Raw genomic sequence first — 25,542 nt, 5'->3', positions numbered from 1 at the left:
ACCACTTTGTAATATGATTGGGCTGCTATAACACAGAATTGCTGATTGACAAGTTTTCCCCTTCTTTGCTGTGTATTGATATATAAATTTAAGTGAACCTCAATGAGAAATTGCATTATTGTCTCTCGGTGTTGAAAGAGAATATTAAAATAAAATGATTTTTTTCTTCTTCTAGGTAATCAAATAAGTTACTATACAGGCAAGTTTTGTTGCATCTCTTGCCAATTGAGCTGGTTTCCAGAAAGACACTTCATTACCACAGACTGGGAGGCTCTGTAGCTTGTACTCACCTGTCTCACTTGTCTATGTCATTGGCAAGGAGCCAAGTGTGATACGAGATCAAAAGTTAAATGAAATAAACTGTATAATTCTAGCAGCACTGATGGGATTGCGACTTTTTCATTGAAGGTTTCACTCACACTCCAGGATGTGCAAAACGTTATCTAAGGGCAGAGCTGTGTTGTTTGTCACTACACAGAAATATGAACTAAGGTCAGGGGGGGGTCATAGTCCAGGAAGGCTTGGAATATATTTTGGCAGTCACACAAGTTTTTCAAATTTAGCTGTTTCAGGAAACAATTCTGCTCAAAGTGAGGACTCAGCTGTAATTTAACAAGTATTCACATCAAGATTTGAGGAAAGGTTGAGGACTTAGATGTTTAATGTGTTGCTTCCTATTTTTTAAGAGACCAAAAGTAATTTGACAATTGACTCAGGAGGTTGCATGGGCACTTTCCTTATTTAACAGTATATCTTGAAGCTGTTGCTGTGAACCAACAACATTTGGTAACGGGAGCCCTCAATAGAAGGGACACGGACCATCCTGAGGCTGGAAAAACAAAAGAAAATCAATCAGACCATTAGCAAAAATGTCAAGTTTCCACATAAACAGTTTGGTATATTCAGAGGGAGCAGTGGGGAGCTTGGGAACTCCAAAAGACCCCAATAATCAGCCTCAAAAAAAAGAAAGGCCAGATCAAACCTTGCAAAAAAGCATTTAAAGAAGCTAGCACAATTTTGGAAAAGCATTCAGATGAGCACATGTACCAGAATGACGGGAAGTAGAAAGTATGGAGGAGAATTGGAACGATTCACAATCCCAAGCACATATTCTCAAAAACATGGTGGAGGCAGTATGATGCACTGGGTCACGAGTATTTATGAATAGTGTGACAGAATGAAGTGTGCTGGATGAAGTGTATAGGGATATACGTTTGTCTCAAATTTAGCTAAATGGAGCACAGCTTAATTAGATGGCCCTTCACACTACAGATGGGTACGAGCCCTGTGAAAGGTAGTCACAGTTTTTAGGGAAAAGAAATAGAATTTTCTTCTGCGACTGAGTCAGTCTCCAGATCTCAACCCAATCAAGGAAGAATTTCACTTTGTAAAGACAAAAATTTAGACAGAGAGACCCATTAACAAGCAACAATTGACAGCTGCAGTAGAAGGTGTGGCAAAGACTCCAATGCACTACACTACTATTATACTGTATGGAAGTGGTTTTATTCAACATCTAATGTGGAATGCAGCAGAAATCATAAATATTGTACAACTGTCTGAACATTTCTGGGCTGAACTGTACTGTACCTATACCTATAAACATATACAAACAAATGGTGGCATACCCAGAGCCTAATTCAAAATTTGAATGCATGCACATTATGTATATCTGTAAGGTCTTTTTACATTTGGTGGTCACATTCGGGGTTAATTTGTTTTCTATAGTTAATTGTTACTTTTTATTTCTTTCATCATCATACATCAGTACAATCTTCTATCTCTAACCAATCTATATAACTGCTTAATATGAAACGATTCTGGGTCGTTTTGATATTATCAATGCAAAGCCATTTGAAACAAACGCATGCTATTCAGTGCAGGGCTCTTGAATAATTACATTTGAACCCATGTTGTCAGTAGACTGTTAAGATCATTATTGTTTGGGTCAGACTTTTGGCCCATGAACTGGTTTGGCTCCAAGCATGGGACATTCCTGCCGGGCTGCCCCTCCCTGCCGTCCCTGAGTGCGCAGACTCACGCTTCTCCACTGTCAGGGCAGATTGACAGTATGGCGGCGGGTTGCAGCTGGGAAGATGCTACTGTCACCCATCATGTGTCTAGGACTGGGAGGACATAATAGGATTACTGACGGTGGAAAGAAGAAATGATTTATTGAGAAAGACCTTTCTCCGTGAGATCCGAAGATGGCAAGGCTCGCCGATTACTTCGTAGTGGTCGGCTACGACCTCGATAAGCGAGGTGGGTGCTAGAGCTAGCTGTGCTCGTAGCCGGAAAGCTATGTGTAAACAGAAATAGGGGAGGGAGGCGGGGACGGGCCAAGCCGCTAATTGCTACTAAGCGATTCTAGAGTCTGTCAAGGGGGCCTTGAGGTTAACATAGGCCGTGGATATGCAGGCCTCACGCCTTTATAGCAGCCTGTCAGCAGGCATTCCGTGTTTAATTAATACCTGCACAAATTAATAACTGTTCTAACCGTACTGCTGCCAGGCGCGTTTTATTGTGTTTTAGTAAGTTAAAACAAACTCTGTAGTTGACAGGAAACTTGAGCTAACTTAATTGCTTTATGAGCTAAGGTTAGCCGAGCTAGCTCTGATGTGGATCGCCGCTTTAGCGGCTGTGACCCAAGAGGGATTTATTAAACCGTTTCGCAACATCAGTCGTCTTTGCTGGATGGGTAAAAAATAAAATTGTCGCAGATTTAAGTGTCATTAAGAGGGGGAAAAAATCAGCCAGTCTATATGGCACTGCGTTAGCGTTTTGCAAGGTCCGAAGAACTTCGATACGCAGAGCTATAAACCCCGTTTCTCTAAATTTGAGTTTGTTTTATGCTCGATCTTAAACTTGGAAGGTGGCGATTATGCTATCTGCTTGCTGTTTCATTTTCCCTTGATTTTGTAGATTAACCCAGATAACTTTGCCCCTCCCCTAGCCTATTCGGACCGTAGCTCATGTTTTATTGGAACGGGTTTGGACCGTTATCTGAGCCCCCTCCCTTCTTTGAGGCTGAGCTTTGGCCTAGATCAGAGTCCTATAATGGCCCGTTTCATCATGAAATATTCAAACCGTCTATTCACTGTAATCATAAGCTTGTAATGTGGCTGAGTTCTTTTTTTTTAAAGTGAGGATTTGCTCATAATTTATTCAGAAGTAACAAAGTGTAACACAGAAAGCGTTCTGCTGAAACCTTTGTATCTGCTGTTGAAAAACCAGCATTGTTCTTTTTTCCCCCTTGTTTGCATTGCTTCAATGGTTTTGCATTTTAAAATTTTCTTTTGAGAGCGTGGCGAATACAGGATGTTATAACGCGGACACTGCATGCTCTGCAGAAACTGCTTCCTGCCTAGATGCAACATAGAAAGGAGCAAACCCGTAAAACACATCTGGAAACCAGACATTAAAGCCACAATGACTTTAAATGATCAAGTTCTCAAGAAAGAAAAGACTTTAGGCAGATAATGATTGTTGGCATCTTCCCAATCCTGCAGCCTCTGCGTTTACAGGAACTTTACTCGATGCTGAAGAATCTAGGTGGTGCCATCTTTTAAACTTCTCAAGTGGGTGCAGAGAGGCTTTTCTCTCATCACCAGTGACATGATCCTGCATCTGTCCTCTTCTTTACATAATGTGCTTTTAATACTTTCACTGTTTTCTACTTTAATTCGGTGTGTGGATGTCCTTGGAAACACTGTTTGAATGATGTATTTTCTGAAAAAACTGAAAAGCGTGAGTCGGTAAGAATATTGCCAGTATTCCGTCTCGGGGTGGTTTTTACTTCATTGTGTGGACCCATAGATTTCTAAATGTTTGTATATTTTTAGTGGATGCATTTGAGTCATCCAACACATCCAGAAAACTGGCTGTGAACCAAGAAAGAAGGGTCCCCATTATAAGAATACCAGGAATTCTGTAGCACAGTAGAGTTTCCTCTCATGTCTAAAAAATTCTTGCTTCCTGTCTACTGCGTGTGACTGCTTACATACTGTCACTCAGCATGTGGAATGATTTGAAATCATGAGCACTGATAGTTTGTGATACAGGTGACATCACTGGTGAATAATTTCTGGTTTGCTCAACTGCTTCTCAAAGCACTATCATCAACAGAAATGTAGGTGTCTACACATAAACAATACCTGGCTACTAGAGCTTCTTTCTAGTTCAAAATATCCGCCTTTTCTGTTAAGCTTTAGGCATCTCCTTATCTATGAGTTCACTTATAGAAATGTAAGACTGCAATGGGCCTAATAGCTTTGCAGTTTGCACTACATTTAACTTTTACTTTCTTGGAGTTGAGTTATGCACTTGTCTAAGTTCATGAAACACTGGTGACATGGCATCACAGTAGACCCTATTATTACTTTGGCAGTTCACCATCAAATATGATCAACCATCATTTGGTTGCGACATATAAGATAAAATAACACAGGATGGATGAGGCACTAATAGCAAATCACTGGCAAAGTTGACATATAACATTGGAAGTAGACATGCATTCATATTGATATTGTGCTTTTTCCAGAAAATCTTATTTTTGTTGAAGTATTTATATTTTGTGTTGGTTATTACATATAGTGTTGTATTCATATTTTGGGTTTGTGCTTCCAGCAGTGTCTAGAGTGGTCTACTGTAATGCACCTTTTGTTAATTAAAATCCAGTCAGTGTTTTTGGGAGATCACTCTAGAGAGTTCACACAGATTGATCAGCAAGGATACCAACACTGGTCATCACCAATGTACAGTGGGATCTCTACTTACGAATTTAATTCATTCCAGAAGTTGCTTCGTAACCTGAAAATTATGTAAGTAGAGACGCGTTTTCCATGTAAATGCCCTAATCCGTTCCAATCCCCCAAAAATTCGTACATAATGTTTTTTTATAAATCATAAAAATGCATCAAAACATGTAACAAATACATGTTACAATTAGATTACCGCACAATAAATGTAGGAATTCAGTGCAAGGCTTCTCCAGGAACAAAATGAACTTTATTACAGGCTAATCTTACATTAGCCGTCATTACTGCCAACGAACGTTAACACTTGTGGGAACAATTCCATCTAATGGAAAACATACGAACACCCACAATAAATAAAAGTGAAACGAAGGCGACGCTGGGATACACACAAACTTGTACATATTGACGTCCCTCCTAGCCAATGGGATGACAGGAAAATGCTAGGTGATAGCCAATGGCAGAGCAGCTACAAGCAAGTTTGTGTTTGCTAAACTCATCGAGCTGCGAGTAGCAGCGGTAGCGTATTTTTGACCTTCGTATCCTGAAATTTCCTTCGTAACAAGAGGAAATATTTTCCCATTGAGACGCTTCGTAACCTGAAGAATTCGCATGTAGAGACGTTCGTAAGTAGAGGTCCCACTGTATCTGTGATCTGGCTTTTTTGTTAGTGAAATTTGCACAATATATGCCATTCTATTGGTAAATCTTTCTAGGTAGGTAGGCTTGTTTAGAACCTATAGTTTAGTTTAGTTAGCTGCTGCTTCTTACTCTGCATCTGTTTCACCTGCTCCAAATGATATATTACTGTAGCTTTATAGTGACAATAAAGACTTTGCTTCTTCAAACAGGCTACTGGATACTAGGGAGACTTATGTTTAGAACACCTGCCGATAATGCAGATTCCCTTCTGGTGTACAAATGCAAACTGAAACTTTTCTATGAGCACAATCTTTGAGTTTCCATTCAAGTCTGGTAATAAACATGTATGCACATCCGCCCACACACCCACGTTCTCTATTGTCATTCCATCTGTGCTACTCTGGCAGTTGGTGGGTGTTGTTATTGCATTAGCCCCTCAGTGGACTACAGGATGCTTTGGTTCAGGTACAACCTCCCCTGCACACTCAGTTATACACGTACACACACCGGATACACAATCTTGAAGCCAGCCTGGGGCCATTCCTAATTTTAAAGGCCAGCACAGACACAAAGAAGCACACATAGGAGAATAAACTGTTGTATTTGCATCTTGTATTTGTCAAGATGTTTTACTATATCAAATGGTGACTTTGCCAAAATTGACTGATGAATGTATATGCAACAGGTTTGGTGACCTGATTGTGGTGTAGATTTAACTTCTGCCAAATAAGCTTAATTTTTATGATTAGCTTTTTGTTTTGTGATTTTTATGACTTTGTATAGGAACGTAACTGTTTTACCTGAAGAAAAAGACAGCGTACAGCCATACGAATACATCATCTGTGTGTCGTTTGCTGTACAATGGAAAACTTGATAATTTCTTAGTTGGAAATTGTGAAGATGCATCATTAGGTATTTGGTTTGCAGGATCAGGCAAAATAATTAGTCTTTCTTTCTTTCTTTCTTTCTTTCTTTCTTTCTTTCTTCTTTCTTTCTTTCTTTCTTTCTTTCTTTCTTTCTTTCTTTCTTTCTTTCTTTCTTTCAACATTATGCAAGCAAAAAATAATCATGCAGCACCGTAAGAAATTAATTTAAATTAATTTAATAGTTTAATAGTTGTATAAATTGCTATAGTGTGCAGTAGGAGAGAGCAGTTTGTGATGTCAGTAGCGCCTGCTTGTGGGCAACCATTTCCTCTTTCACCCCAGCGCATGACTGGTGGATTCCAGTGCATCCAGAAATAGCTGCCACAATCTGCATTTTAAAGGTGCACATATGTGTTTCTGAGGTAACAGGCCATAGTGTACCCACCGTCCAGACTTTACCTGGGATTGAGGTGACCTATGATAGATAATACTGGTGCGTTTATGGCCTAGGCCAATTCATACTCCAGGGTATCAACTATGATTAGGTTTACAATTTTAAATGAAGCACTTACCCCAAACAACATAATGCATTTATTATATAAAGTTGGACCAACTTGACTTTTATGTTACTGTTATAATGTTCACAAAGCAGTTTGCCTTTGTTATGCGTATGATTATGATTATGATTATGCATGGTGTTTTACTTTGTTGTTCTTGGGCCACAAGGTTGACCTTTTACATCATGCCACAACAATCCATAAAGAAGTTAGACAGTGAGGTAGCAGCCACAGCTAAATCAACAGTAGCGATGGACGAGTTTGCAAAATTCTTCCGTGAGCAGCATCGCGGTGATCTTTGCCTCGTTCCAAAAATACTTTGCCATTGAAGGTTCTTACCAGTTGCTACCACATGCAACAGACTGTAATCAACGTGATTCTTCTACTTCTAGGTCAGCAAAATATAAGTGAAATATAGTGCATCTACAGATGGCATTATAGGCCTGCTCTCCATCCAGATGCTCTCATGAATCAACTCACAACATAGATATCTGACAAGTGTTAGTTTGGCTACATTCGGGTAAATCAAGAGCTTCGCCTTCTGGCTCAGCTCGGCTGTCTGGGCATCCCTCCTGAAGCTGCCGCCCCCGCGACCCAGACCCGGATAAGCGGGAGAGAACACAACAAATGTGACTGTATACCTAAATTATCATAAAGTGATCCTTTTATCCACTCATTTCTGAACTGAACTATGCACACATGTTCCTAACTGGGGCAAGTAAAATGGTGTGATTTCTTAAGGGAGATTTAGGGATACCCTCCTCTTTGCTGCTTTGATGGTTTCCCTGGAATGTGAAAAAAATCCTCTCCTAGTACAAAGGCTGAGTCAGTATAGTTTTCAGACAGACAAACTGCTCCAGGGAGCAGTTACTCATATCCCCAAGGGGTACAACGTGTCATGATGTGTATTCACATACAGAAAGTGCTGTGAAAACCAGGTTATTTGGCTAGAACTTTGCAGCTAAAATCTTCCCTGGGGATGATTTTGCAAAGTTTTACATATTCCACATACCCTTTGCAAGTGGTGAAACAGCTTTGTACTGCCTTTCACTGCGCCCAGCTTTCAGCACATTTTGCATATAACGTCATTTTGACCGGTGTCAGTCTTAACACAGGACTTTCATCTCTCCATTACATCTGCTTGCCTTTTGTTTGTTTGTTTTTAAGACTGAACAAATTCTTGCTCATGTAAAATCGCCAAAGCATCTTTTATAGACTAACAATACAATAATAAAGTGACCACTGGTTACAGCATGAAATGGTTGTTCAGAAAATAAATCAATATGCACAGTACCTATATGTTGAAACATAGAATTATTATTAGGGATGGGGCTGATCTGATCCGGTGTCGGTATCGGCTTCCGATACCAATGTAATTCATCAGAAATTTCTGTCTGCTGAGATTTACTCTACAAATGATTCCTGCCAGCATGTCTGCTAACTGGCTGCAAACTGTTGAATAGATTTCCAGAACAGAGATGTGTCTTTAGCGATGAAAGAATGGAGATACTATTTTACAGCTAGCATTGAGCAAGCTAGCATTTAGCAGGTGTAGAGCTATCGAACTTTTCCACACAATGTGTGCACTTTGTATATACTTGAAACTTTGCAAAACAAGATGTCAACGTGTAATGTTTACAAAGCCAGTATTCTAATCGAACATTTGAAAAACAAACAAAAAATGCGTCAAAGAACACTCAAAATATTTCGCCACCGAACAGAAACATGAAAAGAGCTGTCTGGATTTGTTTTCAGGATAAGATTTTCCCTGCCATCAGGATTTCCTGTTTATCTGACATCCTTTTCTGACCTCACACATGCATACATACAGTTACAAGAAAAATGTATGTGAACCCTTTGGGATTACTTGGTTTTCTGCATAAATTTGTCATAAAATATGTTCTGATCTTCATCTAAGTCACATCATTAGACAAGGACAATCTGCTTAAACTAATACTACACAAAACATGATACGTTTTCATGTTTTTAATTGAACACATGTAAACAATTCACAGTGCAGGGTGGAAAAAGTATGTGAACCTTTGGATATAATAACTGGTTGACCCTAATTTGCCAGCAATAACCTCAACCAAATATTTCCTGTAGATGCAGATCAGACCTGCACAACAGTTAGGAAGAATTTTAGACCATTCCTCTGTACAAAACTTTTTCAGTTCAGCAATTTTTATTGGGATGTCTGGTGTGAATCACTCTCTTGAGGTCATGAAACAGCATCTCAATCATGTTGTGTTCAGGACTCAGATTGAGGTCAGGACTGGGCAGCTCCAGAAGGCATATTTTCTTCCGTTGAAGCCATTCTGTTGTTGATTTACTTTGGGTCGTTGTCCCATTGTGACACCAATCCTCTGTTGACCTTCAGTTTGCAGACAGATGGTCTTAAGTTTTCCTGCAAAATGTCTTGATAAACTTGGAAATTCATTTTTCCATCGATTACAGCAATCCTTCTAGGCCCTGAGGCAGCAAATCAGCCTCAAACCATGATGCCCCTCCACCAAATTTCACAGTTGGGATGAGGATTTGATGTTGTGTGCTTTTTTCTCCACACGTAATGTTGTGTGTTCCTTCCAAACAACTCCATTTTGGTTTAATCTGTCCACAAAATATTTTGCCAGTAGTGCTCACAGTCATCTTCACAGGACCACCATACCAAGGGAGAATAAGAACAGTGCTGAACTTTCTCATATTAAGTGAACTCCAGGTTGGCTGCAATTTGCTCTTGGAGAAGTCATTAGCATGGGGTTCACGTACTTTTTCCACCCTGCACTGTGAATTTTTACATGTTGTTTTCAATGAAAACATGAAAACTTATTTTTTCTGCACTATTACTTTAAGCAGGCTGTGTTTGTCTAGGGATGTGACTTTGATGAAGTCATGAAGATCAGAACATATTTTATGATCAGTTTATGCAGAAATCCAAGTAATCCCAAAGAGTTCCGATACAACTGTATTTATCCACATATCCAAATTTGGGTATTGGGATCTGATGGGAAGTGAAAAAAATGTGGATCGGTGTATCCCCATATAATATCATGTATAACTGACTGAAAACAGATAGCCATTTTTCTTCTGTCCAACTTAATCTTCCCTAGTACAGAATGCAGATTTTCCTTTGAACATTTGTCCAACAATAGTCGTTAGGTAGGCACAGGCAGCCAATGCAATTACAACTCAACATTTATATTTATCTTAAAGTGATTATAAATCTGATTTACATAACTTTTAACTTAAAATTGTCTATTGTTATCTATACTATTTTAAATGGTCTTAATTACTTTTGCAAAATAAATATGTTTAAATCAGTTGGTATGTGACGGATGGAAAAGATTTTAATTCCAGAGATCCTCCATGATCTACACTGTATAGGTGCCTGCATTAACAATTCTGAAATAATTACAAAAGAAGAAGAGGTTTTTGGAATCCTTTTGATTGGCAAATTTAAATAATAAAAAAAAAGAATCTACGACTTTGTTTACAGTTAATGTAAGTCTACCATTTACCATTTTCAAACCATTAGTATAGTGTAGTATAGTATACATCAGAAACGTTAGACTGGAAACACATTTGAACATGTCAATATATATTGTCTGTTGATTTGCTCATAAATATAATTTTTATATGAGTTAGTGTTATAGTGTAATTGACTTAATTTGTGTTGAAAAGTAAAGTAATATTTACAATGCAGTCAGACATACAGAAAAGATTGTCCTTGTGCATTTTTCTCAATATGTATGCACCCCCCCCATCAACAACTGTTTTTTTGTGTGGATATGACAAATGTACAAGCTGATGATTTGTTATATTTTGTTCTATTAACATGAATTCATTTTTTTGCAACTGAATAAAATGTGGTTTTGGGGTCAAGGGACAAAAGAAATATGAGATTTTGCTGAGTTAAAATATTAAGTATCCAGAAAGATGCATGAAGTTGTCAGATTATCATGTTTCCTGTTGAGCTGGGAAAGGATGACAAGGGGAAGTCCTGTTTACGTCGTGTTCTTGAGGTTCCACTTGTATTATAATGTATTTCCTGCATTTCATTGTGTCTGTCCATCATTAATCTAGTGATAACTTGGGTGCAAGTTGGTCTTCCTCAGTGGACAGTAAATTATTTATAGCTTATCCTCGCTGACATGTTTATCTTATTTAGACCCATTAGACTGAACCTGATTTCTGACAATTTACATGGCACAGTATACAGTGTAGGGCCCAACGATGAACTGACAACTTACTTACTTCTTTTATTCCTTATGTAAAGTGCGTGCAGTGTGTATTTAGTGTTTGTGGTTAGTGCATGGAGTGTGGAACAATCATTTGAATCATTTTAACTGAAAGATTTTCAAATGGAAAGCCTCTCCCTGTCTGACTATTAGAAGAGACAATGTGACCAACAGTATGGGCGAAATAAGTCAATCATTGGCAGCTGGGGAGAAATATTTTTTTTTTAGGGCTGATGTGACTGTACATTTCCCTGCACAATCCATTTTTCAGAATTTAAATCAACAGCCACGCTTTAGGTCTGCTGGTGATGATAAGGTCATGCTGGTCAGGGCTCTGTAACACAGATTTTCTCTTCCGTCGTCCTTCTTGCGAACAAGTACATACCGGTAAATAAAGATCTCACCAAATTAAGTGGAAGCCAATGGATTCACTGACTGCTCCCGCAAGATTTTTGCAGAAATTTTCTGTTGCAAGGACAATATTTTCACTGCTCCAAAACCATAAAATTGTGTTTGGCCATACTGTATATTTCTTACCGTAATTTGCCCTAGCAACCATAGACTATTTTGCTGCACTGCTGGGGCACTCGAGGATGGAAAATATGACTCTTTCTGTGGAAATTCACTGGTGAATGAATGTCAGTTAGTAAAAATGTAGTTTATATAATGCATATAATATGGGTTTCAAATCTAATGGCTCTGTTTTTGAGACTTAAAAAAGACTATTAGAGAAAAAAATGAGTGAGAAGATTTTTTTTTTACACTTTGAGAACATTGAAAATTTGAAGAATAAAGTCAAAATACAATATTGAGAATAAAGTCAAAATATGATGTTGAGAGAAAGTTGACATTTTGAGACTTTAACGGCCAATGCATGGCTCCATAACGGCTCCTAAGAAATGCCATGCGGGTCAAGTTATACTCTGGCCTTGGCTTTAGTTACAAAGAAACACTTAATCTACTATTCATACTCTATAGCTTACAACCACATCTGTATCTGTATTAGGACTTTGAAGTGACTGCCAAAAAAAGAATGATCGCATGATTATCCTCAGTTTGACACTTGTTTTGTAAAATAAAAATTGCTGATCTTTGGAATTTCCACACCTGCAAAAAATATTAACTAATACTAACAATAATGAATTCATGCAGAATGTAACATTTTTCAAGGAATTGGACGTGTGAAACAAACACCACACAAACCCTTTTTGTTCACTTGTTGCCATCCATTTGTTACAATGAATCCTCCTCTTCTTTGTGTGGATTTATAGGTGGTATTTTGTTACAGTAAATATACAATCAATGCTTTGACAGTTTAGCTGGCGCTCATTTCAAAACAGCGCCACTACCACTACTGGTGGTCTTGTACAACTGCAGTTACATATGACAGGAATGACAGATCTTGAAGGGAATTGAATTTTGATTGAAAGTAGTCAGCCTGTGATCTGATAGCATTAAGGAATTTGGTGGTGGCTGCTGCCACCAACAAGGATATTTTGGATCTCCTTACATTGTGCTGTGTCATAGAAATGGAACTTTCCTGTATTTAAAGGCCAGATAATTAAAATGTAAAACTCATTAGCATGTAATATTTGGAAAAATTATTTTCCCAAATAATTTCCTCACCCAGTCCCCAGTGTTGGGGATTGGGTGAAGAACCAGAGGGTTCTTGGTTTAAGCCCCAGGTCCAGACAAATCTACATTTTAAGTGACTGGGTGCAAATTTGTGTGTTCCTGTATGCAGGAAGATGAGCTTCTGGTGGTGAAGTTCTTCTGCTTTGTCATTGTACTACTGATATACTCAGTACTGAACAATGGAGAAATCTCCTCAATAACCAGCATCAAATAAACTTTTAACTCCTACATTTAGCATAGTTAATACACAGTTGACAAGCAGAAAACCAGTTGGGGATATCCACTAAGTTGAGCCATGAATAGTCTTAGCTTGTGATGCATTTCTTAATCGTTTCAAAGGTAATTGAGAAGTTTGCTGTCCCAATGTTACAAAACACCCTCTTTTTAAAATATGATCAATCTTGTGTATGTACAAATACAAACAGCTTGACCTGGTCTATGTGTTTTTCTGTCTCTGCAGTGGAGGGTGAGGGTCAAGGTCGCATTCTTCAGCGGTTTCCTGAGAAAGACTGGGAGGACAGTCCATTCCCACAAGGCGTAGAGCTTGTAAGTCTTATGTTCCTGTGTAAATTGGAGGCTAAAGTGGAACACACTACATATTTTCATTTAATGATACATTCATGTACAGTTATCACTGAGGACAAAAAGGCTACTTTTGTGCTTTTGAGATACAAGAACACAGCACTTATAATTTTTAAGAGGACAAAGTCAGATTACTATCACAACCCATGCAGATCACTGAGTTAGAGATTAAGGAAGGATTGCCTATCAACACACTTGAAAGGTAATTTAAATAGCTTTAAGTTGTTTTAACCATTTATTTGTTTTCTTCAGAATGCTGTATGCTTTGTATAAATATTAAATATTAATACCATTTATAATAGAAACAGCCAGGTGTTTTACTATTTTTTTCTTAACATGTTTAGTTATAGTCAAACTTCTGGGCCTCATGTGGCACTTAAAAGCATGCTAAAATGTTTCTGATTGTGTCAATTTGTATACATTACATGAAGCTATCTTTCATGTGTCTCTGTACAAAAATCAAGTCAATAAAATCTTCTTTAATCCTAACTACAAAAAACAATGATTGCATCATTGTCTACAAAATGTTATTAGTTTTAGTGAATACAAAAGGCGTAAATATTAATGTATTTTCAACATCAGTTACTGCTTAATTCCAATTGATGTGTCATTGTTTATTGATTGAGTACCAATATGAATTAAAAATGAGCTTTTCCTCCTCTAGTTTTGTCAGCCCAGTGGTTGGGGCTTGGTTCCTGAGCAGCAGCCTGCTTCCTTCTTCGTAGCTGTTTTGACTGACATCAACTCGGAGCGTCACTATTGTTCCTGTTTTACATTTTGGGAAGGCTTGGACATCTCACAGGTTTGATCAGTTATCTTCATTGTCTTTATTTTTATACTGTAATTGGCCCACTTTAGTTCGGCCAATTCGCCTGTTTCCAAAATGCATGCCTTTAGACTTTGAGAGGAAGCTGAAGTACCCGGAGAAAGTCCACCTAGACATGAAAACACACAATAGCACCCTTGACCTTCTTCTTGGGAGGGTACAGTGCTAATTACTGTTCCTTTTTGCCACTTATTAGCCCCTTATTAGCAGAATGGTGAAATGGAGAAACACACATATTCTCACTATTATTTGTGATTTGTTGATTATGATGTATAAAGATATGTGTTACATTCAAGCCTTAACGGGGGGTTAATGTAAAGACTAACAAACCACCAGGGAAAGACTGATACAGCCTGTCAAGATAGTGCTTTATTTCTTAACAGGAAATACGTGCATATATCAGGAGTGGAGGGAGAGGTGGAACAAATGGGTCTGTGCCAAAGCAAAAGTCAAAAAACGGGGCATCTTAAAAGAAACACCAACAACTCCCCTGACACGTAACAATATGCCACCCAAAATCTAATGAATAAACAAAATCTAACAAATTGATATATATCTGTAGCCACGACCATATCAAGTGCTGAATTATCTCTATAATTTTTCTTCATTCACTATTAAGATGCTATTTTAGTCCTATATTTATACATTAATAACTTAATTTTCAATGTGCAGTAACTGAATCATTAAAAAAAATGTGTTTGCACTTTGACCCAACACAGTATCAAGATTAAAGCTGCAAACAGCATTGATCAGGCCCTCCTGCCCCCACACCCATCAGAGAAGTGCCAATCAAACATGACTTTGGGACTGCTTCTACGTAAATTTGTGTGCGGCGCTACAGAGCTTCTTTACAACACATCCCCAAGATATGTTTTTGTAGGTCTTGGAACATTACAAATATGTACATACTCACAAACATCTGCCCAACCTAGTCCAGGGGCTGCTTCCTTGAATGTATCTAGGATCTACTATCTACTTTAACACAAGTAATTATTGGAGTCCGAGGCCAGTCAAACATATAAATTCTGAGGTGGATATTAAAGCATATTCGCAGTTAGCACATTTCCATGAATGGTCATTTATATTTGCTGCACTGTCACACATAAGTTGAGACCACAATCACACATTGTTGACCCTGATTCTATATTTGTCCAAGTAACAGCCATTTCCTCTTTTATTGCACTTTCAATTTAAAATTTCTGATTTTTTCACTCTCACAAATACTTTTTTTTACATCTTGGGTCGTTCCACAACCCCATAAAAATATATCTATTCATATTGATAGACAGATAGGTCTTAATATGAACAATATGTACTGGTATAAAAATGGAGTACATGTGTGTTATATATGTATGTACAGCAAATACAACGTACAATGGTTGTACAGCAGCAGTGGGATATATACAAATCAAGCCTATAATAAATGTATAAGTACAGATCACAAGTTCATATATTAAGGAAGCTGAAAGCATGCCTCTGTTTCTTTCCTCCTCATTTTCAACTACAGAAAGCAGAGGCCAATGAGACGGACGAAGCAGATGAGGAGCCAACCGTTGTTCTGGCAGCCCAGGTGTTTGCACCTAAAAGCTTGGTGCTTGTGTCCCGCCTGGATCACAATGAGGTTTTTAAGGTGCATTGCTCAACCCTCCCAATTATAAATCACAGTTCTTGTATTATATAGGAGAACTCATTTTATATGTCTGACCTCAGCAGAGCTCAGTTCTATTAACCTGGGCCAAGCTTCATTTGGAAGCTGTAGAAATGTTAGTTTCACTTCCTCGATTTGTTGTCACAGAATGACTTATATTCTGACTCTTATTGACAGTATGTCAGGAAATTTCCTTGTTCTAGTCTGTGACCTTGGGATCCTGTTTGATTGAATAGAACTGCTTGAGCCTGATCTACACCGTCCATATAGATGGTCTGCCTGTCCCTTTGGAAACAGTGATTGGGAATCTCCTCACTTGTGTCATCCCCATTGCTGGAGGCTCTCAGGTAATTCATAACCATTTTGTTCTGTAGCACAGATACCTGTATCTACAAAGTAATTTTACTGGCTGGACACTTAAGCTTGAAGGCTCTTTTCTATACCCTGAATTCATTCTTCACTCTCACTTCTTTTGCATTTTGATGGCTTTGTTTTTGTGATCATTGCTTTTGTTCGTCTGCTTTGTCAAGCAATAATCCTATTGAGTTCCATGTATAGACATCCCTAACACTGCTTTTAGCATAGAGAGCAAGGTTTAACAGGTTGCGCTGCTCAACATTCATCTATGTTTGCTTAATGCAGCAGTAATTTAGTCACAGACTTGGTTGTAAAGCAGATATTTGAAGTGTTTTTTTGGATGAGGAGCTCAGACACCTTATAACAGTTAGTCTTGGCACTTTTGCACGATTTCAGCAATTGCTGTGAACCTACTGGTACTGGGAAACAGTCCTGTAAAATGTTGTTGGAACACAAGGTTTGATACTGCTTTACACTTTTGAACTAGTTATCAAAAATGTTTTACAGTAATGAAATTACTAATATTATCAATTACAAACATATGAAATTCATTTAATATAACATATCTTCTCAGAAATACCTTTTTAATACTTTTTAAAGATCGATTATTTTAACCTGTTGGTGGAGCATGGCTGTATTAGGATTAAAATGGTGTCTTGTTGCTGCATTTTTCTTTCATATACATTTTTACATATATTCATTGTCATCAGTCTGGCTACATTTATGAAAGTAGCTAAATTAAGTAATTGTTTTAAGGATGCTGTTGCAAGTTTTTATTTTTTCGTACACAAATATGTGCTTATTTTCTGAAATTATTTGGACCCTCTGAGGTTTTGGGATGCTATTATCCACTTGTTTCTTTATATGCACTCTACTGTACCATTGGTTCCTCTTTGTTACAGATAAATGAGTCCCCAGTTTGTAGTTTAGAAAAGATTCCTCAGGCCCTGGCCTGTCACTGGCTCCTTGCTTGTCTCAAGGTAACATTATTACTCTGCAGCTTCTACAAATCAACAACCTGCTGAGTTCTATTGATTATTTTAATCGAAATGACCAAAGTTATTTTCTTTATTGTATGTGCCCTTTTGTACAATCTCTTCAAATTGTGTGATTGCCGGTGCGTTATCTCTTTTTGACATCCTCATTATATCTCTATTTTGATTAAACAGGGTGTCAGAAATAATTTCATGTATTTCATTTTCTTTTTCCTCTCTTTCAATATTTATGTAATAATCAAGTATAACAATTTATGATATTTCATGTTGATTAATTCTGAGACCAAACATAAACCCACAAATTTAAACCACTTGCTTGGCAGGTCTTAATTCTGTTACTGGGTGAGCATATGGGATGGCAGATGGCCTCCTCTTTGGCAGCACAGCATCTCTATAAAACATATAATCAGTATTAACACACATCGACCCAAACAACAATGCCCAAACAACAATGCATAATGTAATGTAATGCATAATGTGCAGCTCTGCTCACCCACTGAGACACATCTAAAAACAGAGATACAAAGCAAACTTAAACTTAAAATAATGCCTTTCCGACATGGAATTTTATTGATGTTATTTATATTGTTCCGATCTGATTCAGAATAACGGATAGGGTTGAATACAAGCCTTTTTAACAGTGTCGGATCAGCTCTGAGGAACAAAAACGCCTTATACTGTTTGTAATCAAAGGTGGTTGCAAAGGACAGAAAGTCTTGACTAGCAGAGGGTTGTCAAGCTATGCTAGCACAAAAGAAAGCAAAGCTTACTTTAAAAAAACGAACCTTAATAAATATTTATTGTTTAAGGTCAAATTTGGTTTTGCCGTATGGTGGTGGTACACCATCTGGGGCAGTACTTTGCCATGTTGTGTGTGCAGCTTCTTGTTGATATAGACTGTAAATGGGTCTAGATTGCGGCACTTCTCAGTGCAGGTTAGAACACAACTGCAAAGTTTTTATTGTGTAGTTATTTTAAGCATGAACATTATTTTAAAAACTGATGATTTGTTTAGTCTCTGTTTTTTTCTGACCAGTGAGCAGAACTGTAGATCTGGCCACTACCTACTAATGGCTCCAGTTATTTGCGTTATAGGCCTACTTCTTGAATATAATTGTTTCAAGGAACAGCTAGGATGTGGGCTTTTTTTGTGTAATTCCTCTGTAAAACATACATGCTTTGGTATTAATAAATGTAATGCTGGCCTACTTTAAGTCAGCTGTGGATTAGATTGGCAGTATATTTAGTATTGGGGCAATCCTAGTTATTTATTTCTTTGTGGTCACACTCTTTTTCTCTATTTGTTGATGCTGTATGCTAAGTGGTGACCTTTTTTTTTATTTTGCCCGTGTATGTCATGTCATTATTTCGCATTTGACATTTTGACCCTCTTGCGTCTTTTCGGTGCTTGGTTTTGGATGATTCTATTATTGTTTTTTTCAGCAATACATTTTTGCCATGTTGTTGGTTTTAGGCCTTCTGTGCCCCAATTGCTATTCTAACATTTGTCCTGTTCTATGGTGTGCACAAATGTGTTTGTGTGTGCCTTTTAGCCGGGTCAAGAAGAGCAAGAAGAAAGTTTGGTATGCCAGCTTTACTTTGTTTCATTATTCCCTTTCCACCAATCAGCTCCAAGCTTCCTTGCCAATCAGTGCATCTCCTTTTGACAGGAAATCAAATGAACATGCTCTTTAGTTTACTCTCTTTGTGACCCACAACTGATCAACTCACAACTGATTAACCCACAACTGATCAAACCATATAAAACTGGTGTTGAGGATTAAAACTAAGTTTCAACTCACGGATTTAACACTACACTACAATGAGGGTGCAAAGACAGGCAGACATGTCCCTCTCTGGAGTTGATTTAGCATTTGTGAAATTTCATTGATGATATGTGTCTTCTATATTATTGAGACATTTCTTTTGCTCTTTCTCCCAACAATCATTAATGTTTCCAAACCACAATTTTGCTTGAACAGCCTTTTGTCCATCTTGTAATTAACACAAATAATTTAATGTAATGTTCACTGACTAAGAAGCAGCTCTTAGCTCAGTGTTCAAATATCCGCAATAAGAAGCTGCTATCACAGCTAGAGATTGCCTGAGATGTGCCTCACCCACGGTACAAATATGCTACGGCAAGGGGGAGCCAGGATGCCAGGCCAGTGTGATATCGAGATTGGGTACAAAGCCCCAATGACAGACGGAATTGGGACAAGGGCAGCTGACCTAAGAGAAAGAATCATGAAGTCCTGGGGGAACTACCTCCCTGCCAAGGTTAACACACAAATCTCTACTGGAGGACATGAACACGGCACTGTCAACCATCCCTACCACTACCATCGCTGAGACCAATCAGCTGATGTATGCAGCGGCAACGGTAATCCTACAGATGCTTGGCTATAAGATGAAGAGCATGAATAGCCATGAGGAGCAAATGGCCCCATGGAGGAGAAGGCTAGAGGCAAAAGTAGTAGTAGAGGCGTGAATCCAAGGACAGAGCGGCCCAAGAAATACAACAAACTGTCCATACCCGAGGCACTGGAGACTGCTAAGCAAAGGCTCACAGCCCTGGCTACCCGACTAAAGAGGTACACAAGAGAAGTAGAGGAAATGACGATAAACAGGGTGTTCTCCACCAACCCGGCAAAGGTCTACTCTCAATGGCAGGGCAACAAGATGACAACAGACCCCCCCAGGGCTGAGATGGAACAATACTGGAAGAGTATCTGGGAGAAAGAGGCAACGCACAACACTATGCCCAATGGCTGCAAGACCTATAGACTGAGCACAGCCAACTCCCAGAACAAGACTCAGTTGTCATCACCTTAGCAGACATCCAAACAAGAGTGTCCAAAATAAAGAGCTGGACAGCACCAGGGCCCGATAAGATCCATGCCTACTGGCTTAAGAAGCTGACTGCACTCCATGAACGCCTGGCAGCACAAATGAACCAGCTGCTAACATCAGGGGACCACCCAGAGTGGCTAACCCAAGGCCGGACAGTCCTCATAATGAAGGACCCCCAGAAGGGCACAATACCGTCCAACTACCGGTCCATAACCTGCCTCAGCACCACATAGAAGCTTCTATCAGGCATCATAGCGGCTAAGATCAACAGTGGCTATGGGTACCATTTCCGAAGTGGAACAACCGTCAGCCACCTCCTCTACATGGATGACATCAAGCTGTATGCCAAGAACGAGTGTGACATCGACTCTCTGATTCACCTCACTAGGATCTACAGCAAGGGCATCGGGATGTCATTCGGGCTAGACAAATGTGGGCCGATGGTATCTAGAAGAGGAAAGGTGATCGCAACTGATGGGGTTGACCTACCTGAAGGGAACATCACAGATCTGCAGGACAGCTACAAATACCTGGGGATCCCACAGGCAAATGGTAACCATGAGGAGGCAGCTAGGAGGTCAGCCACAGCCAAATACCTACAGAGGTTAAGACGGGTACTGAAAAGTCAGCTAAATCGTAAGCATAAGATCCAGGCCATAAACACCTATGCCCTGCCAGTAATCAGATACCCTGCTGGCATAATACCCTGGCCACTGGAAGAGATACAAGCCAATGACATCAAGACAAGGAAGCTCCTCACCATGCACGGAGGGTTTCACCCTAAGTCCAGTGTCCTGAGGCTGTACAGGAAGCGAAAGGAAGGGGGCCGAGAACTAGTAAGTGTCCAAACTACTGTCCAGGAGGAAGCAACAAGCCTTCGAGAGTACACCAAGAAGATGGCCCCCACTGACCCACTGCTGAGTGAATGCCTCAGGCAACAAAAGCCCACCAAAGAGGAGGAACCTGAGGGGCTATCATGGAAGGACAAGCCTCTGCATGGAATATACCACCGACAAATTGAGAAAGTGGCTGATATCGAGAAAACATACCAGTGGCTGACAAAGGCCGGACTGAAAGACAGCATAGAGGCACTACTCATGGCTGCACAAGAACAGGCCCTGAGCACCAGAGAAATAGAGGCCAGGGTCTACGATACCAGACAAGACCCCAGATGCAGACTGTGTGGAGATGCCCCTGAGACATGTGCCCCAGCACATCACAGCAGGGTGCAAGATTTTAGCAGGCAAGGCATACATGGAACGGCATAACCAGGTGGCTGGCATAGTGTACAGGAACATCTGCACTAAGTATGGACTGGACATGGTCCAGGTGGGAGACACCCCCGAAAGTGCTGGAGAACAAGCAGGTCAAGATCCTGTGGGACTTCCAGATCCAGACTGACAAGATGGTGGTGGCCAACCAGCCTGACATTGTGGTGGTGGATAAACACCAGAAGACAGTGGTGGTGATAGATGTAGCAATCCCAGGTGATAGCAACATCAGGAAGAAGGTCCACGAGAAGCTGGAGAAGTACCAAGGGCTGAAGGAGGAGATAGAGAGAATGTGGGGCATGAAGACAACAGTGGTCCCAGTAGTGATTGGGACACTAGGGGCAGTAACACCCAACCTTAGTAGATGGCTCCAACAGATAGCAGGAACCACATCAGAGATCTCTGTCCAGAAGAGCGCAGTCCTAGGAACAGCTAAGATCCTGTGGAGAACCCTCAGACTCCCAGGCCTCTGGTAGAGGACCCGAGTCTGAAGGAAGGAGGCACCGCTCAGGAGGGCGAGGAAGAGATTTTATATACATATGTGTGTGTGTGTGTGTGTGTGTGTGTGTGTGTGTGTGTGTGTGAGTAATATAGAGGAACCTAGAGGTACAGCACGTTAGAATCAGCAGAATATTTTAGTCAGTTTAGTTAAGTTTAGTGACACATACACACATAACATGCAAACTGAGAAGTTCATGTTTATAACATGCCCTTCCATCTTGTCAAAACTAAATCTAATGAACGGATGTTACTTGATCAGATGTTGGATCGCGGTATTGATCTGCCATAAGCTTGCCATATGTTCACTGGCGTGGTTACTGCTGTTATAGAGAGCATGACAATAAATCTGTAAATCAACTTCTGATGCAAGTACTACATTGTTATTCTGTTACTTTGTACAAATTCAAATTAAAAAAGAAAGTTCCTGAATTTCATTTTAGTCTACAACATTAAAAAGAAATACCATAATAATACGCACATACATTTTATTGGTTGTTTTGCCTGTTGCAGACTTGAATTTTAGGTGTATCTTAGTTTGGTTATGCGTACCACATTGCCAGATTAGACAGAGTATAGAACAATTTTGTGTTTTCTTTTAAAATCACATAATGAAAAGATAAATTGTTGCAATTGTCACAACATCAGATTATAAAAATGTTTTACTACATCTTAAATGAATCTAATCATAATTCTTACTCTCATCATGCTTCAAATTGTGCACAGTGGAAAATGGATTATGCATGATAACCTCCTATTCATGTTGGGAATTATCTGAAAGCACAACATGATGGTGCCGGTTTTGTTTTACAGTCATTGGCATGGAGTCTTGCTCTGCTCCGATCATGTCCTGACTAGTGAGAATGGCTTGTTTTAATTTGTCATGTACAGTGGGACCTCTACTTACGAAATTAATTGGTTCTGGAAGTTGTTTCGTAACCTGAAAATTACGTAAGTAGAGATGTGTTTTCCATGTAAATGCCCTAATCCGTTCCAAGCCCCCAAAAATTCGGACATAATTTTTTTTATAAACCATAAAAATGCATCAAAACATGTAACAAATACATGTTACAATTAGATTACCGCACAATAAATGTAGAAATTCAGTGCAAGGCTTCTCCAGGAACAAAATAAACTTTATTACAGGCTAATCTTACATTAAAGTTAAACGAAGGCGACACTGGGATACACATAAACTTGTACATATGACGCAGCTACAAGCATGTTTAAGTTCGCTAAACTCCGCGAGTTGCCAGTAGCAGCGGTAGAGTATTTTTTTCCTTTCGTATCCTGAATTTCTTTCGTAACAAGAGGAAATATTTTCCCATTGAGACGTTTCGTAACCTGAAAATTACGCATGCAGGGACGTTCGTAAGTTGACGTCCCACTGTACCTGCTAAGCTTCTCGGACTCTTCATGTGGCTGTCTCTGACTCGCGCTGCTCTCCGGACAAATGCTGCTGATTAAAACCCTGCTGTTTCGCCAGATTTTCTGAGGATCACCAGTGCTTTTCTCTTTCTTTTCAAAATATAGAGGACGATAACCTTGGGTGCTGGGGATCGGCAGGTGATCCAAACCCCTACTGACGATTCACTTCCAGTCAGTGGCAGCAGTGTGGCTCAGCTCTTCAAACAGCTTGGTCAGTATACTATCGTCCCTATTCCTTCCATGAAGTGTTTTTTTTTTGGGAAGGGGGGGTTGAGTTAATAAATGTGGCAAATTTCCCAAGAAAAGGTGTAAATAGATGACAATATGTTGATTTACCAGTTATGACAAAGTCAGTCAATAGTCATCTGCACATTTGAGAAAATACTTGGTAGAGTTTTCTGCTTCCAAACTGACAGTTTTATTTCAGGAAAATGTTGTTTAACCAAATCAGACAAATACCTTATTTAAGACTTTGTAGTGTTTAGGTCCTAATATGACCTTTTTAAAAAAAAATAAAAAATAAAATTGACACATTTTCACAGTGAAACAGTAGAGTCAACTCTGAATTGATTATATATTTCCTAGACTTCTGTGGACAATTTAGAAAAACAAAATATTTTTAATAACCTTTTTGGAAAACAGAAATGATCCCTGTCAGTAATACAAAAAATAAATCCTCAGTAAATGCCTTTAGTGTTTTCCTCTTCTCGCTGATATTTAACATGCATCTTTCTCCCTTAGGTATAGTGAACGTATTGTACCTGTTCTGTGCTGCCCTGACGGAGCATAAGATCCTCTTCTTGTCCAGCAGCTACCAGAGACTGTCAGATGCCTGTCGAGGGCTTCTAGCCATTATGTTTCCCCTCAAATACAGGTATGTTTCTGCTCATCATGTCTGCACTGTTTTATTCGACTGTTTTATTACAATTTTCACTACAGTGGGCTAAAGCCATAAACACATGTATCACATTTTCTCTGTTGTCCTTCCAGCTTCACCTATGTTCCCATCCTGCCTGGAAAGCTTTTAGAAGTCCTGAGCAGTCCCACCCCCTTCATTATTGGTGTGAATTCTTTCTTCCGTTCGGAGACACAAGAACTGGTGGGTTTATCATCATATGCAAAATTATTAAGCAGCACACTTTGCTGGGTCAGGGTGGGCAACATTGCATTTGATTATTTTATATAGTTTCCTGAGATATGCAGCATTATTTGTCAGAGTATGTATCTTATATGTCATTGTTCTTTTATGCGGAGGTGAAATATGTTTTTCTACATTTTCAGTTGGATGTGATCATTGCTGACCTAGATGGTGGCACAGTGACCATCCCTGAGTGTGTCCACATTTCCCTGTTGCCTGAACCCCTCCTACAGCAGACCCAGACTGCTCTGTCAATGGTAAGAACTGCATCCAATCCTATCTTTGGGTAATACAGTGGTATATTGGTTTGACCTAATACCTAGAAATCATTGACTGCAAGCTACAGCTCTGTCTTGAATTAGTTAAGCTCTCCTTGTCTTTGTGTGGCTTTCCTTGAATGGTTTGGTGTCCCGCTGCACCTTCACCAATGCTCTGACAAGGCCTTAAGGATTGCCCCACCATCAGGTCTACAATTTTTTAAGGAATTGTATCCATTATCAAATCATGCTCCAGAGTTCCTGTAATGACACAGCCCAGTCAAAATATACAACTGTCTGTCTGTTGAGATACAGCCTCCATATAATCATAGGTTGCTGTTTTACAGTAAATATAAAAAAATACAATAAAACCTGTCATTTAATCAAGGATGTAGTTACATTTTATATCCCCAGTAAAATCCATATCAGCATATCAGGGACTGCGTAATTCTAATAACATAGCATCCTCTTCTGAGAAAATCTGTCTTTCTGGAAACAAGTGACTATTTAGTTTCCTTCTTCCATCATATTAATGAATACCCTTTTCCTACTTCCTACTGGGACTTTGCTGTTTTGCTTCGTAAACTCATAAGTGCTTACAGACACGTGCAACATCTGATAAAGAAAATTTGACTCATTTGACTGACACTCACATAGGACTCAGAGTAATAAACACCCAATTGTTGCACATGATGTGCATTAATAGCCATTCCAAAATTGATTAATTAATCTGTTCTTAAATAATGCATTATCAGCTTGTTGTGGACTTCAGATAGTTTCTCTTCAGCCATCATTGGAAGTAAACAAAATAATAGAACTGCAGACAACAGGGTTGATAGCTGTAAGGAGTCTGCCTCGCAGGCTCACTGAGACGTTGACTGTCAAAATTATTTTCAAATTTGTAATATACACTCACTGACCACTTTATTAGGTACGGCTGCTAGTTAAAGGTTTTGATTAGATTAGTCAAAACCTAGTTTTGCCATAGATTCAACAA

The 25,542-nt window shown here is 39.2% G+C and overlaps 1 protein-coding gene across 8 annotated transcripts in view; it reads left to right on the top strand.

Annotated features, from left to right (window-relative positions):
* The first annotated feature begins 2,019 nt into the window (after positions 1-2,019).
* The window catches only part of sbf1 (SET binding factor 1), a 43,573-nt gene continuing 20,050 nt past the window's right edge, over positions 2,020-25,542 (top strand). For 3 of the 8 annotated variants that reach the window (XM_057022121.1, XM_057022122.1, XM_057022120.1), the window contains exons 1-11: positions 2,020-2,262; positions 13,153-13,238; positions 13,939-14,076; positions 15,608-15,730; positions 15,985-16,095; positions 17,008-17,085; positions 18,654-18,683; positions 23,256-23,361; positions 23,892-24,024; positions 24,141-24,249; positions 24,432-24,545. In XM_057022121.1, coding sequence (XP_056878101.1) covers positions 2,208-2,262; positions 13,153-13,238; positions 13,939-14,076; positions 15,608-15,730; positions 15,985-16,095; positions 17,008-17,085; positions 18,654-18,683; positions 23,256-23,361; positions 23,892-24,024; positions 24,141-24,249; positions 24,432-24,545 — 1,083 coding nt within the window. In that variant the 5' untranslated portion in view covers positions 2,020-2,207. The remainder of the gene's footprint in view (positions 2,263-13,152; positions 13,239-13,938; positions 14,077-15,607; positions 15,731-15,984; positions 16,096-17,007; positions 17,086-18,653; positions 18,684-23,255; positions 23,362-23,891; positions 24,025-24,140; positions 24,250-24,431; positions 24,546-25,542) is intronic. The other 5 variants (XM_057022127.1, XM_057022126.1, XM_057022125.1 and 2 more) reach the window with 2 other exon arrangements.

This window comes from Takifugu flavidus, chromosome 22 (assembly GCF_003711565.1).
Source record: "Takifugu flavidus isolate HTHZ2018 chromosome 22, ASM371156v2, whole genome shotgun sequence".
NCBI lineage: Eukaryota > Metazoa > Chordata > Actinopteri > Tetraodontiformes > Tetraodontidae > Takifugu > Takifugu flavidus.
This window is presented reverse-complemented; position numbering and strand designations above follow the sequence as displayed.